This window comes from Arvicola amphibius, chromosome 4 (assembly GCF_903992535.2).
Source record: "Arvicola amphibius chromosome 4, mArvAmp1.2, whole genome shotgun sequence".
NCBI lineage: Eukaryota > Metazoa > Chordata > Mammalia > Rodentia > Cricetidae > Arvicola > Arvicola amphibius.
The window spans coordinates 17,635,749-17,651,451 of NC_052050.1; the positions used below are offsets into that span (position 1 = coordinate 17,635,749).

Consider the following 15,703-nt stretch of genomic DNA (forward strand, 5'->3'; position numbering starts at 1 on the left):
TTAATTAAAAAGCATTTTTACAAATCAGTAATAAAAGACAAACCAAATAATAGAAAAATTAGCAGTGGTAAAAATATATATAATTTCTATTTTTGGTTGTGAGCCTAGCTTTTAACTGCTGAGCCATCTTTCTAGCTCAAAAATATTTTTAAAATGTGCCAGCATCGTCGGTAACTAGAAATATGTGATTTAGAAGCAGAAAAGTCAGTTCCTAGTCCCATTGAAACCAACCAAACACAGAAAAAGATGCTACTATTGATTTGTCACATTGGTAATTAGTTTTTAATGTTTTTGGTATTTCTTACTTATAAGACCATACTGAAATAGGCAGTCCTACATTATGGAATTCTAAACTGATTTAAGGAGGAGGGGAGGAGCCTGAGGATGTAACCCTAAATTTATCCCCAGAACCACAAAACAGCAACACAAATTATTTTAGAAAAGAATTTGACACTCTATTTAAAGGTCTTTAAAATAGTCAGTATACCTTTTAACCTAACAGTTGAATATAGGAAGTAATTATGTATTTTGTCAAGAATTTATGTATGAAAATGTTAATTGCAGCAACATATATAATTAGAAATAATTAAATATCTAACAGAAAGGAATTAATGTAGAGCGTGGTGGTTGAACTACGAAACCAGTCATGATGAAATATTAGAGAGCTACTACTAATCACGATGTAGTTCTGGAAAAGCAAGCCGACTGAGAGTATTACATGCTATTACATTTTGGCTAGTTGACTGTGGTGCTTATGATCTCTTCATGTTTTCCTATCTTTTCCCAGATTTTCTCTAATTGTGTAGTTTGCAGAGAAAGCGAGCGATTTTGGTGTACTCAGCCCTAAATGGAATGTCTATCAAACCCCTCTCCTCTAGGGTCAAGGGTCAGTAGGGAAGAGCGGCAAAAAGATTGTAAGAGCCAGAGGTGGTGGGTGACTCCACGGGAACCACCTTCCAGACACACTAGGTCTGATGCACACATGACAAAGAGACCGTGACCGCATGCACAGACCTGCTCAAGTTCACCGAGCTAAAAAGCTCTTCACAGCTGATAACTGCTGGAAAAGAGCAAATCCGTTCTCTCCTACGGAGCGGAGCTCCACTGGGTGCACCAGCACACCCCAGGGCAGGCCTGCACGGGAGAATTAGCCAATACAAAATGGACCCCATGCTGTGCCTGCGTGCGTGCGTGCGTGCGTGTGTGCGTGTGTGCGTGTGTGTGTGTGTGTGTGTGTGTGTGCTTTTTCTCTTGGTATTTTTTGCCTTAGATTTTGTTGTTGTTGGTTTATTTTGACTTGTTTTTGTATTGTTTTTGTTTTGAGAGAGAGAAAGAACTTGAAGTTGGGTAGGTAGGATCTGGGTGGAGTTGGGGGAGGGCAAAGAACGTGATCAAAACATTTTTCTCCCCTAGTTTCAGTGTTTATTCCTAGAGTAAGATGAGGGTATGATAAATAAATAATATCCAGACATAGGTGCATGTATGCATTCACTTCCCTGTGCCTAAAACTGATTAACATAATTGTTTTGCTGGTTAGAAATAGATTTATTGTGATAATTACTCATTTTAAATTGAAAATGAAATTTTATACATTGGTTTCCGCTTTATGAATGCCAGCCATATCTCTTACATTATTTTATCATAAGGAAGAAACTGGAGAAAATGCTTTTATAGAGTACTCTACATTCAGACAACCATCTTCTCAAGACAGTAAAGCATGAGTTTTAAAAATCTGTTGTGCAGGGGCTGGAGAGATGGCTCAGCGGTTAAGAGCATTGCCTGCTCTTCCAAAGGTCCTGAGTTCAATTCCCAGCAACCACATAGTGGCTCACAACCATCTGTAATGAGGCCTGTAGGAAGAATACTGTATACATAATAAATAAATATAAAAAAAATCTGTTGTGCACATCATCCTATTATTATTGTTATTTATTATCTTTTTTTGAGCTAGGCTTCATTTCATAGCTCAGGCTATACTTGAACTCACACCTAGTAGCACAGGCTAGCTAGCTTTCAACCAGTGATAGTCCTCTTGTCTCAAGCTTCCACATTTCCGGAATTACCTTGTGAGCTACCACATCTGACCTAATACCCTAATTTTGCACACTTTTCTACCCCTGGTTTTCTTTCTTTTTTTATTGTTTTATTGAGATATATATTTTTCTCTGCTCCCCTCCCTCTCTCCCCCTCCCCTTCTGCCCTCTCCCATGATCCCCAAGTGCCCAATTTACTCAGGAGATCTTGTCTTTTTCTACTTCCCATGTAGATTAGATGAAAATAATCTTAATAAATAAAAGCAACACATTTTACTTTAAAACAGTTAGAACAAAAATAAGTACTTGAAGTTGTTTTCAAAGAGCAAGAAGTGTTTAAGAGAATACAAGGTGAAGTGAGCTCCCATTTTTAAAGTTAAAGTATAGAAGTCTGTAGAGGAAGCTGGATGATTTCATGGGTAAAGGACCCCCAATTCCCACAAGATGTCTGCTCATCTCTTGTGATCCCTGACACACACACACACACACACACACACACACACACACACACACACCAAACCATAAATAACTGTAAGTCTAAAAAAAAATAGAAATCTGTTACAACATTAATAGCATTTATCTTTAGGTGATAAGAGTAGTTTTTAACTTTATTTTTAATTGTTTTACAACTTTTGCCAAGTTAACACATTTTCTAAGGTAAACATGCATCTCTTAATTTAATTTATTATAATTATTTTGTGTGTGTTTGTGTGCATGTATATGAGAGGAAGGTTCTTCCATTTGGGAGCCTGCATTCCACCATAGAGGTTTCAGGCTCTAATTGGGCCCTTGAGCTTGGGTCATCGCTCACTCCTAAACCTCTCTTTTAAAATTGTGGGGGGTGTACATATGTGTATGTATATATGTATGTATGTTTGTGTGTATAAGTATGTATATAAATATGGATATGTATGTACCACGGCATGTGTGTGGAAGTGAAAGGAAAACTTGTGGGAATCAGTTCTTAGACTGTGAGGGTCCCAGGGATTGAATTTGGGTCAGGCTTTACCTGCTGAGCCATTTCAGTGGCCCCTTAAGCCTTTTGAAAGACTGCATTTTTACAGGCTGGATGTACAGAGGCAAAGGCGGGTGAATCAATGCTCCAGGCTAGCCAGTGATTCATAGAGAGACCTGTCTCAAACAAAACACACATCTCATACCCCAAAACAGGGACTGTATTTTTTATTAGAAATTAATGAATTCTAACCATATCTAATCCTTTGGTTCACTATGCTTATCACGTAATTTATATTATTCATATATATTTTCACATTTAGATTATGTCCATTCTCTTCTGTTTTGTTATTCTTGGTTGTTCTTTGTAGTGTTAAACATAGAAAGTAGAAGAATCATGATTGATGTTGATTAATTCTATCTTTCAAAATAGTAGAGAGGATTTTGATTGCCTCCCAAATGAAGAAGCATTGCATGTTTGAACTGGTGGTTATGTCAGTTATCTTGACCCGATCGCTACACATTGTATGCCACATTGAAATGTCATCACACCCCATATTAACCATGCAGTTACAATATGTCGGTTAAAGTAGCAAGATGTTTTCTAGCATGTTCTCTCTGGTCCCTCACAGGAGGCTTAATTACTAAGTATAAATTCTAGAAAGCCCATGTTAATTTAAGCTAATGAATTATTAGCTGTTTTGCAATTCCAACACCTTGGAGAGGGCAACAACCATGATTTAATTTATACTCATCTATATTAATTAGCCAAAATGCAGCAAAAATCAACCTGTAGAGTGCTTTGGTTTGTGTTTCTTGATTAGTTTGTTTAATAATGCATTAGATTGTGACCTTTAATACAATATCCTTCCTTCATAGCTTGGTGCTAACAGTGGCTTGCACATCATCATCTTTGATGAAATTGATGCCATCTGCAAGCAGAGAGGGAGCATGGCTGGTAGCACAGGAGTTCACGACACTGTGGTCAACCAGCTACTGTCCAAGATTGATGGCGTTGAGCAGCTGAACAACATCTTGGTTATTGGTATGTCTGGAGTAAAGGGTGACACCTGCACATTAGCCTCTGGCTCACCCAGCTGGACTTGGGGCCTGTGCTGCTCTCCTAGAGAGCTTGAGCTGTTGTACATTCGGAGCTGCTGCTTAAGATGCTTTTTAGGAGGGAAAAACATTACTGCTTTACGGACATTGAAACCATGTCGCTTATAGGAGGGGAGACCTGCGAGCTGGAGAGGCCGTAACCCTCTCTCCTTTTAGCCAGTTAACTTGCTCTTGCTGAATCTTATAAAAGACTTCTCTTTTTAAATGCACATTTCATTACAAAGTCTTGCAGTGTTTCCTACTACATAAAAAATAAATGTTTTAGTTTAGTGTTATTTGGTTTGTGTTTGACTTTTAGAAAATGATCTTAGGGGAGTTACCATTCGGGGGGTGTTCGAGACAGAGTTTCTCTGTGTAGCCCTGGCTGTCCTAGAACTCACTGTAGACCAAGCTGGCCTCAAACTCATAGATCCACCTGCCTCCACCTCCTGAGTGCTGGGATCAAAGGTGTGTGCCACCACTGTCCAGCTGGAAAGTGACTGTTTTTTACCTATACTGAAGTACATTTTATTTTACTTTAATTATGATTAATTGCTCACTGTTCTTAATATCTGCATTCAGGAATGACCAATAGACCAGATTTGATAGATGAGGCTCTCCTTCGACCTGGAAGACTGGAAGTTAAAATGGAGATAGGTAAGTAAAGTAGATCACTGGTGTGGATGCATGCGTGTGTGTGTGTGTGTGTGTATACATGTATGTGTGTGCTTGCATGTGGTGTGTGTGCATGTGTTTTATGCAGTGTGTGTACATGTGTGTATGTGTGTGTGGTATGTGTATATGTGTGGTGTGTGTGTGAGCGTGTGTACATGTCTGTAGTGTGTGTTATGTGTGGTGTGTGTATATGTGTGGTGTGTGTGCACATGTATGCATGTGTGTATGTGAGTGCATGTGTGTGTGATGTGTGTGTATATGGATGGTGTGTGGTGTGTGTGAGGGGGCGTGTAGCATGCACTTGTGGCTTCAGAGTTCATTAATGAGAGCAACAGCATATTAAATAATGCTCACTGTCAGATTAGCTGGGAGAAAAGCATTAGGATCACAACCGTATCTTCTGATGAACCCTGAAGACCAGGAAAGTGTCTGCTTTTGTTTTCCTCAGGCTTGCCAGATGAGAAGGGCCGACTGCAGATCCTTCACATCCACACAGCCAGGATGAGAGGGCACCAGCTTCTGTCTGCGGACGTGGACATCAAGGAACTGGCCGTGGAGACGAAGAATTTCAGTGGTGCCGAGCTGGAAGGCCTGGTGCGAGCAGCGCAGTCCACGGCCATGAACAGACACATAAAGGTCAGGAAACTGAGTGAGCGGTGGAGCCTATGGTCTGAGTGCCTGCCACCATCCTTTCTCTCTCTACCACACAGGCCAAGGTCAGGAAACTCAGTGAGCGGGCAGGGCCTATGGTCTGCCAGTGCCCGCCATTCTTTCTCTCTTTACCACACAGGCCAAGGAGAGTAATGCCCACTGTTGGGGTCAAGAAAGGTGGAACAAGGGTTGGTTGTCCACTGGAGGACAAATGGCAGTGCCTGCCCAGTGGTGACCACCAGTTTATTTGGTTGCTACCGAATGACAGACGGAAGATCCCGAAGGTTGTTGTTTTGAGCCTTTGTCCACTCTTAAGTTATAATATGTTAAAGAAGCTGAGTCTTCCGCATCCAGGAGCTGTCTCATGTAATGAACACTGAATAATTGCTATTTTTCAAGTTTTGAGCTGGAGATCCAAGATGTGAATCTTGAACTTTTCCCTCAAGGGGTTCAGAGTCAGAAAAACGGACTAGTAGAGTGTGTTAGTTCCTGATGTGTGTGTGTGTGTGTGTGTGTGTGTGTGTGTGTGTGTGTGCTGCTAAGGGTTGAACTCGGGGCTTTAATGCATGTTTTGCAAGCGCTCTACCGCTGAGCTGCAGCCCTTTTTATTATGGTCTTGTTAATTTGCCCAGGCAGGCCTTGAGCTTGCTACATACCAGAGGCAAGCTTTGAGCTTGTGATGCTCCCGCTTCAGATTCCTGTGTAGCTGGGATTGCAGGCAGCTTCCACTATGCTTGGCGTAGTGCAGGCACATTATAGATACTGTGGTAAAAATATGTATCGGGGTCCTGTTATTTTGCTAGGTAAGGTTCGATAGATAAGTGCACTTGGGTCTTCCTCATGCTGCAGTTACTCCGTAGCCCAGTCTTCTGTCTCGTCTCCTGACGTGCCTTTCTCCTAACCTTTTGATTCACCTGTAGGAATACCACCTGGGTGTTTTCTCTGATCTCAGAAGATTCTCGAACCACTTTCCCTTCTGCTCCTGTTTCTTTTTATCCAGCTCCCCAGGTTAAGATTGCAGAGTCACCTCTGCTGCACACCTATGTCCTATGTCAGGTCTTCTGCTCATCAGGCGGTCTGTCCAGAGCCGTGTTTATCCACTGCTGTTGCCACCGCCCACTTCCTCTTCTTCACTAATTGTCCTGGTTCAGATCCTTTTACCTTCACAGCAGCCATGTCTGCAAAGCAAGGGCATAGTCCCTTGCCTGGGACGAACTGGCCACTCCAGATGTTCTCCCAGTTTATCTCTACGTATTTCAGCCAAACTGAAATACTCACTGGCCACCAAACTTTATTTTGTTTTTAGCCTTTCCATTCTTGCTGTCTTGTTTTCGTTTTGTTATTCTTCTGTGGACTGCTACAGTCTTTGTTTACCTAGTATGTGCAGTCTTTTTGTTTTGTTTTGTTTTGTTTTGTTTTTGTTTTTGTTTTTTTTTTTTTTTTTTGAGACAGGGTTTCTCTGTGTAACAGCCCTAGCTGTTCTGGAACTAGTTCTGTAGACTAGGCTGGCCTTGAACTCACAGTGATCCACCTGCCTCTGTCTCCCGAGTGCTGGGATTCAAGGCATGTACTACCACTGTCCAGCACTTAAACCTTTTCTGATTTTCCCTTTCAAGAGTGCCGTACTGTCTTCCTTCCTGAAGTAGTCACATATCATGTGTGATTCCTCCAGCTGACTTTGACTCCAGATAGTTTATCAGGCAGGTGTGGGTCTCAGTGAGAAAGGCACGAAGCATGCAAGCCTTATGACCTGAATTGAGCACCAGACCCATGTAAAGACAGAAGAGAACCAAGTCTACAAAGTTCACATGGATTGTTACCCCCACACCCACATACACATTAATATTTTTTAAATGTAAATAAAAAATAGGTTTATTACTTACTGTACTTGGTGGCTATGAGCTTATAGCCTAGTAGTTGGAGGCTAAAGCAAAAGATTTGCTTAAGTTTAAGGCCTGCTTGAAGTACAGACCAAGTACCAAGCCAGCCAGGATTACATAGCAAGATTCTGTTTCAACACCCCCCTCAAAAGAAAAAGTTTATTTAGTACCAGCTATATGCCATATGCTGTACAAGGAGTTAAAGCTATAACTGCAAAGAATTTAATTGTCTACTGTTGATCAGCATACATCCATATACAAGAATAGAAAATATGCCAGGCAATAGTGGTGCACACCTTTAATCTCAGCATTTGGGAATCGGGTTCAAGGCCAACCTGATCAACAGAGCAAGTTCCAGGACTGTAGGCAGAGATTGCTCGTTTGTTTCCTGGCCTCCTAGACCCAAAATAGTCACACAGAAACCGTATCAATTAAAACACTGCTTGGTCAGTTAGCTCATGCATATTTCTAACTAACTCTTACATCTTGAATTAACCCATTTCTATTAATCTATATATCACTATAGGGCTTATAGTAAGGTGCATCTGTCTCCTTCAGCAGTTACATGGCGTCTCTGTGACTCCACCTTCTTTCCTCCTCTCTCTGCTTGGAATTCCTGCTTTACTCTATTCTGCCCTGCTGTAAGCCAAAGCAGCTTTATTCATTAACCAATGGTAACAGAACACATTCACAGCATATAAAGGGGAATCCTACATCACCTCTCCTTTTCTGTCTAATTAAAAAGAAAGGTTTTAACTTTAAATTAGCAAGATTACATACAACAAAACAGTTATCAAGCAAGAATTATAGTTACAATATTTAGTCCATTCACATTTGGCAAATTAAGGAATATACTCTATCATCTATTCTATCTTTGTGAGCCTAAAGTTTTATAATATATAGCTATCTTTCTTTAACTCCATTAAAGACTTTAGAAGGATATACTATTACCTAAGTAAGCAGGAAGTGCATTGTAAGTAACTTCTAAAACTCTAGAATTGATAGAGACATCTTGCTGAGTGGACAGTCACCCAAAGTTCTTCTGTAACATTGGGGCATCCATCTTTAGCCTACAGGCCCATAGTATTCAGCAGACTTTTCCATGAAGCAGGAAATTTCAAAGATAGTTCTGCCTATATTGGCAATTTATCAGTCACTTTCTTCTGTGTCCTGCGGAATTTCTGGCAGACTCTTATGAAGCAGGAACCCTGAAGGACGGTCTCACCTTTAAGCAAGTTCAGCAGTCATTTCTCTGTGGGTCCTGCATGGCTAGTTCATACAGCATAACTTTGACCAGTCCAGGCAAGAGCAGTTTCTTGCCCAAATGGTTAGCAAACTACATAAGGAATTCCCGCCTTTCTCTATTCTACCTTGTTGTTGGCCAAAGCAGCTTTATTTATTAACCAATGGTAACAAAACAAATTCACAGCATACAGAGGGAAATTCTACATCACAGGACAGCCAGGGCTATACAGAGAAATGCTGTCTGAAAAACAAACAAACAAACAAAAGAAAATGCAAGAATAATGCATGGTAAAGGAAATGATGAGGCTTCTGATGTGATCAACTCACGGGATGAGAGAAGCCTTCCCAGAGGTATTTTCCAAAAGGATGTGTGTAAGGGGGACGTTTCCTGAGGCACAGGGACACAAATAGCAGGATAGGTTAAAGTGACTTCACATCGCTTAGGCGTGGACGTTAGTGGAGGGAGCTAGGAGGCAGCACTGGGAAAGTCAGGAGACGAGAAAGGAGGACGCGCACAGAGAGCCTTCCGTTCTCTCGGAAAAGGGCAGACTCTGCTGTGAGCAATGTGGGTTCTAAGAATAGTAGTGACATAGTATTAAAACAGAAGGTATCTCTGGCAGCCGTGTCAAGTGGGAGTGAAGTTGGTGACACAGGACAAGACATGAGGACTTTGATCAGGCCGGAAGTAACAGACCGAAGAGTGAGGTTGAACAGACTGTCATTATTTAGGGGCATCCTGTCACTGGTGCTAGGCCGCACTTGACCAGGCCCAGAAAACCACTAGTTCTTCTGAATAAAACTTCAAAAATACATTATGTCCATTAACTGTGTTTATTTGTGGCTGTATTTATGCTATCATGGCAGAACTTATTTTGCAGTCAAATTCTATGTGAACTGTGAAGGCTTTTACAGAAAAACGTTCCTTGTCAGTATTCGAACCTTTGAGTCTACATCTTATTCATCTTGGAAATCCCACGGTTACCTTAAACACTGAGCACATGGTGCATGTAGTTTTTTAAATTTTTATTAAATGTATCTATTTATTTGTGTGTGTGTGTGTATGGTAGGAGGTTGGGCAGTAAGTACCTTTTACTTGCTGAGTCTTCTCATCACCCATGTGTGTTTTGTAAGAAAGTAATCCTACGTATGTATCCTTTTTAAAAGTATCATTTATTATTTGTGTTTATGAGAGAACAAAAAAAAGAGGAGGAGAGGTGTGGGATGCTCACATGCCAGGGCACTTGTGTGGAGGTCATGGACAACCTTGCAGAAATTATTTCTTTTCTTGCAGCTTTGTGTGTGGTGTGGGTCCAGAGAGTTAAGATCCTCAGGCCTGCACATCAGGCACCTTCACTGGCTGGGTTGTCATGCCAGCCCAATATATGTAGTGAGGAGCTGCGGGGCCACTTCCCAACACCCGGCTCCTGGCCCCCCAACTAGCTTTCCCCGAAATAACAACACACAAACTGTATTCATTTAAACACTGCCTGGCCCATTAGGTTCAGCCTCTTACTCACATCTTGACTAACCCATATCTAATAATCTGTGTAATACCACAAGTGGTGTCTTACCAGGAAAGATTCAGCATGTCTGACCTGGTGGCTGGCTCCATCGCATCTGGCTCAGAGAGGAGAGGCATGGCAATTGCCCAAGGCATCTGCCTCACTCCCAGCATCCTGTTCTGTCTACTCCACCCACCTATGTTCTAACCTATCAGGCCAAGCAGTTTCTTTATTAATTAACTAATGAAGCAGTAGATAGATAGAAACACTCCTACATCAAATATATGTATTCTTAACCAAACTCTGTCCATATTCATAATTTCCTTACTCAGCAGCAGGAACTCTTTAACCCGTTTTCCCAAAGGTTTAGACAGTATGAGGATATAGTATTGGGCCTGGATAGTATGGATACATCCAGCCATGACGATCTTGTTTTTTTTTTTTCATTCTTCCTCCTTGATATAAACAGTATAAATTAAGGGGCCAGTGAGGTGACTCAGTTGGTGAAGATGCTTGCTCCCAAGCTTGACAACCTGAGTTCTAGCCCCAGAATCTACCTGGTAGAAGGAGAGAAGTGATTCCTGTAAGATGTCCTCTGACCTCCACAAGCACATAGGGTCATGCGTGCCTCACCCACACACACACCATATATACACACACTAATTGTATATGTGTGTGTATATGTGTGTGTGTGTGTGTGTGTGTACATTTTTTTCTCATTAAAGACAGGGTTTCTCTGTGTAGCCCTGGATGTTCTAAAACTCACTCTGTAGACCATGTTGGCTTCAAACCCAGAGATCCACCTGCCTTTGAAATGCTGGAATTAAAGGCATGAGCCACCACTGTCTGGCTCACTAATAATAAATTTAAGAAATAAAATTTAAAAGTTAATTAGGACTTTAAAACACCTATAGCATTCAGTAATTTATTATGATATTCAAGTCTTCAGGGCACAAAAATCAAATTTTATTTCTACGCCCTTTTCAAAACATTTGGGCCAAAGCAAAGATTGAGCGTGGCCGACAAGCCAAACCTTCCTGGTGGTCAGTAGTTTTAGGTTCCCTGAAACAAGCAGGACGTCCATGAACTGCCCGGTGTTTGTGTCATCGTACTTGAGCGCGTGTTCTTGCTCAGCTCACCCTCACATGACATTTGGCTGTTGAGAGGGATTTCTGCTTCAGGTGGAGAAGACTCCTAACCTGGATTTCTTCTCTGATCTGCTGAAAGGACTGACAGGCGAGGCCCAGCTGGAGCAACTCCCCGGGCTGCGTTTGTGAGCTTCGGTGTTCTCCTTTCCGTAGACCTTTTGGCTGACTAAAGCCATTCTTCCCTTAATTTCGGAGGAACGATAAGAGCCTGGAAAGGTCAGGTTTAGAAGGTTACGAAGCGTAAGGGTGACCACTTGATATTTGCTGGTGTCGAAATACAAGCTTATGAGTTTGTGTCTAAGCTGGAAGGTGTTGCTGCTTCTGTATTGATTAGCCGGCACTAATAAAATGCAGAAAATAGCTTATTGATGCAACCAAAAGGGAAAAAAAGGTTTTTTGAATGAGTAGAAGTTCAGAATTGTGGAGTTTTAAGAATAAAATTGTGTTGATATTGATAAAATAGTGGGCATTAGTTAGGAAACACTGCATTTATTTTAAAGAACAAGCAGAAATAATTTAGCACTAAAATATTATTTACAGTTAGATAACTTTAAAAATTCCTACAGTGCCTAAAGACAATTTTTCCTCCTCCCCCCACTCCTTGCCATTTTAATTCATTTATAATCTTCCGTTGCCGTTGACACAGCGTCTCGTCCTGTCTGTCTTCACTGTGAAGTCCAGGCCGACCTAGAGCTCTCTCCTCCTGCCCCAGCCTCCCGAGTTCTGGCACTGCACATATAAGCTACAGTGTCTGGCTTAATTTATATATATGACATATAACAGTTAACCATATTTATAGGCTAATTTTGGTATATGCACGCAGTGTACAATGATACTCATGCACTTGTTGGTTTGGGGAACATTCAGAATCTCTGTACCAGCAGATGTGAAATAAGCACTAGTACGCCATCCCTCAGAACCACCCTCTCCTCCCCCACACCTAAGGCCTCTGGGAGCCATTGTGTTTGTATTTTTAGCCAATGTCTCAGTGGATCAGGCTGGCCGCGAACTCTAGAGCCTCCTGCCTCTGTCTCTTTACTTGCTAGGTCCCTGTGGGTACTGCCTTTAGGGAAAACTGGGATACCACCCCAGGGGCCTGTTAGAAAAGCAAGCCCTCCAGCTTCTCGCTTGGAGATGGGAATTCTTCCTCCTACACATGCCCTTCCCCCAGAGCCCTTGTCATGTTTAGGATTTCAGCATCCCAAACCGAAAGCTCCAACAGCCCTCCGTTCCCTTCTGCTCTCTAGAGTTAGCCAGCATTCGGGAGCCACCTTTGCTGTGCGCTTTCTCCACGTTCGCATTCATAGACACACTTACTCTATAGAAAGGGCATATGTATAATTGTACTGAGATTGTTATTTTTCATTTTCCAGTGTTCGGAAAACAGTGCATGTCAGTGCTTCTGATGTCCCTCCATTATTTTGGACTGATGTATAGTAGTCTAGAACACTACCACATAAAAGATGGCTAGACTGGGCATGGTAGTGAACTCCTGTGGAAAATGGTAATAGGAAGTCCACTCAGGCCCAGGAGTTTGAGGCTAGCCTGCACAAACCACAGGGCCAGAGCGCATGCACATTTGATTTCATGCTTTAGTTTTAGTTTATTGGGCACTCGATAAATATAATCTGTGAATGAGCTAGTAATCTATTTAGCATTAAATTCTTTCTGGCTGTGACTGTTTCAGAATGCTGTCGGAACAGTGCCCGTCTGTCTCCTTATCCAGTAAGAGAGCCGTTTTCTAGAAGGGACATCTAGCTGTGTTTGTGGATACTGGTTTCACTGTCTCCTGATATTGCCAGCGAGAACCACCACACCAGTTCTATTCCAGGTTTCGGGCTTGTTTTTGTTTCTCAGAAAGGCTCTGGGACTTGGTCTTCTTCTTTGATGTTCAGTGGGTTTGCCCCAGTGTGTCTAGACAGGCTAGATCTCTTTCTATTGATCCCGATCAGCATTCATTGAACTGCAAAGACACACCTTTCTCCAGCTGTGGGAAATTCCCCTCCCCTTTTAGTGCGTCTTCTCTATTAGTCTGTCCATCCTCTGCTTCTGAGGCTGTTTAGGTGAGTGGCAGATTTTCCTTGTGTTTTCATCTTTCTTGTGACTGTCACTTGTTGGGATTTGGAGCAGAAAAGGAAATAAATACATATGTTCTGCTTTGCCTTCTTGATCCAGTTTCCTAACATAATTCTTTTTATCCCTCAAGGCTGAGTTTTTCTTTTTAAATGTCTGTTTGTGTGTGTGTGTGTGTGTGAGAGAGAGAGAGAGAGAGAGAGAGAGAGAGAGAGAGAGAGAGAGAGAGAGAGAGAGAACAATCTATTTAACAATCTATTTCTAAAGGAACACGACTCATATTTTATAATATCGATGGAAGGCTGATATGTGCCTAACATAGTTTTCTTTTATAGTCACTGTTTTTTTAAGTTGCCATTTTAAAAAAGCCATGATATCAATTTTAAAATGAAATTCTCCTGCTTTGTGCTGTTGGGAGTGCGCCCAGTCACATTAGGAAACTGTGCTGCTATCTTACCCACTCATCAGGTCCAGGCGGCTCCACGTGCTGAGAGAGGCCTTGATGCGTCTCCATATGTGCAAGTGTCAGCTCCAGGTGCATGGAGCAGAGGACTTGGGGCTGGCATGTAGGTTCTTCAATACAAATCAGTCTCCTGGTAACTCATGGTTCTTAAAGTCAGCTCAGACCAGAGTCATCTGTGGTACCTTCTGAAGCACAATTAATAAAAGTTAAGAGAGAGAAATTGGGATTCAATCTGAAGATCTGAAAAGCAAAACAGCCAGCCACTGGCTCTTACTTTGACCTCAGTCTAAAATGGCGATCCTGCCTCCTAGAATCTCAGAGTGAGACTGTGTCTGAGAGCTGTCTCCCCTGTTTTATATTCCTCTCTAGGACTGGGATTAAAGACATGCACCACCTGATTTCTATGGCAATTAGTGTGGCTACTGGGATTAAAAGTTTGTGTCAATGTGGTTACTGAGATTAAAGGTGTGTGTTACCATAACCTGGTCTGTGAGGCTGGCTGACCAGTGGGACTGTTTTACTCTCAGATCTTCAGGCAGGCTTTATTGAAATACAGTTGAAATGCCACTAAAACCTTCTAAAACTAGAGATGCCTGGGCCCTCCACTGAACTGTTCAGTGTCCTGAAGGGTGGGGCTGCTGGCACCTGCATGTCTGCAAAGACTCTCGGGGTCATCCTGATGTGCAGCCAAGGCTGGGCATCATTGTCCCTCAGTATTTCCTTGTTGTGTTAAAACAGATGTAACCTTAGCTGTTTAATTGCACATTTTAGAGATATTAAATACATTCATAATGTGCAGCCATCACTACCACCTATATTCAGAACTCTTTTCATCTTGTAAGTCTGAAGCTTTGTATCTATTTTTTAAAAAGTAACTCTCTATTCTCATCTCCTCCCAACACAGGGTAACCACAGCTCCTCTTTCTGTAGGACCTTGGGTACTCTAACTATGTAATTCAAGTGGAATGACACAGTGTTTGTCTGTTTGTGACTGGGTTGTCTCCATTAACACAGTGTCTTCAAGGTCATTTGAGTTGTATGGTGCTCAGATTTCCCTCTTTCTCAGGCTGAATCGTACTCCACTGGGTGTCCTTACCATGTCTGCTTGTCTGTTCATGTGTTGGTGAGCATCTGGACTGTTTCCTCATCTCCACTGCCCCGCTCCATGCTCTTGTAAACATGGCTGTAAAATGCCAAAGACCCAGTTTCTGCTCTCCGGGTATGCATCAAAGGAGACGTGGTTGGATCATGAGACAGTCTCAGTTTTCTTTCTTTTTTTCACATGAGACAGGGTTTCTGTGTGTATCCCTGGCTCTGTAGACCAGGCTGGCCTTGAACTCACAGAGATCCACCTGCCTCTGCCTCCTGAGTGCTGGGGTTAAAGGGATGCACCGCCATGCGGCCTCAGTCCTGGTTTTATTTTTGTGAGGAGCTTTTGTGTTTTACGTTCCTATCAATAGCCCAAGGGCTCTAGTTTCTCCAAACTCTTGCCATCACTTATTTTCTGACTTGTTTTGTTTGGTTGGGGTTTTTGTAGTCATAGCTGCCCTGTGACTATAAGGTGGAATTTCATTGTTTTTTTTTTTTTTTTATGTGGGGGTTTGAAAACAGGGTATTGGTATGCATCCCATACCGGCTTTGAACTTGCCACCTTCTTGCCTTAGCCTCCTGACTGCTGGCATGCACCAACCACACTTTGTGTAGTTCTTTAAGAATGGGCGGTGCCGGCCATCTTTTCTCCTGGGCATTCACAACATCTAGGAAGGCTCTAGAGGACAGGCTGACGTTTGTCCATGGTCAGATGCCTTGTCTCCTTCATTAGAGGAAATGTCTGTTCAGGTACCTAGTTTTTGTTACTGGGTTTTAGGAGCTGTATTTATTCTAGCTCTCAACCCCTTTAACATATATGATTTGCAGATAGTTGAGAATTTAATATGTGAAAACATTCTTTTAACCTATTTTTAGGCTGGGAAGACTGCTG

General features: G+C 42.0%; 1 protein-coding gene across 1 annotated transcript in view; it reads left to right on the top strand.

Moving 5' to 3' along the window:
- Nsf (N-ethylmaleimide sensitive factor, vesicle fusing ATPase) overlaps positions 1–15,703 on the top strand; it is a 146,461-nt gene that overhangs the window by 89,139 nt on the left and 41,619 nt on the right. The window contains exons 10-12 of the mRNA XM_038327691.1: positions 3,867–4,032; positions 4,668–4,742; positions 5,209–5,396. Of these exons, the coding sequence (XP_038183619.1) occupies positions 3,867–4,032; positions 4,668–4,742; positions 5,209–5,396 (429 nt within the window). The remainder of the gene's footprint in view (positions 1–3,866; positions 4,033–4,667; positions 4,743–5,208; positions 5,397–15,703) is intronic.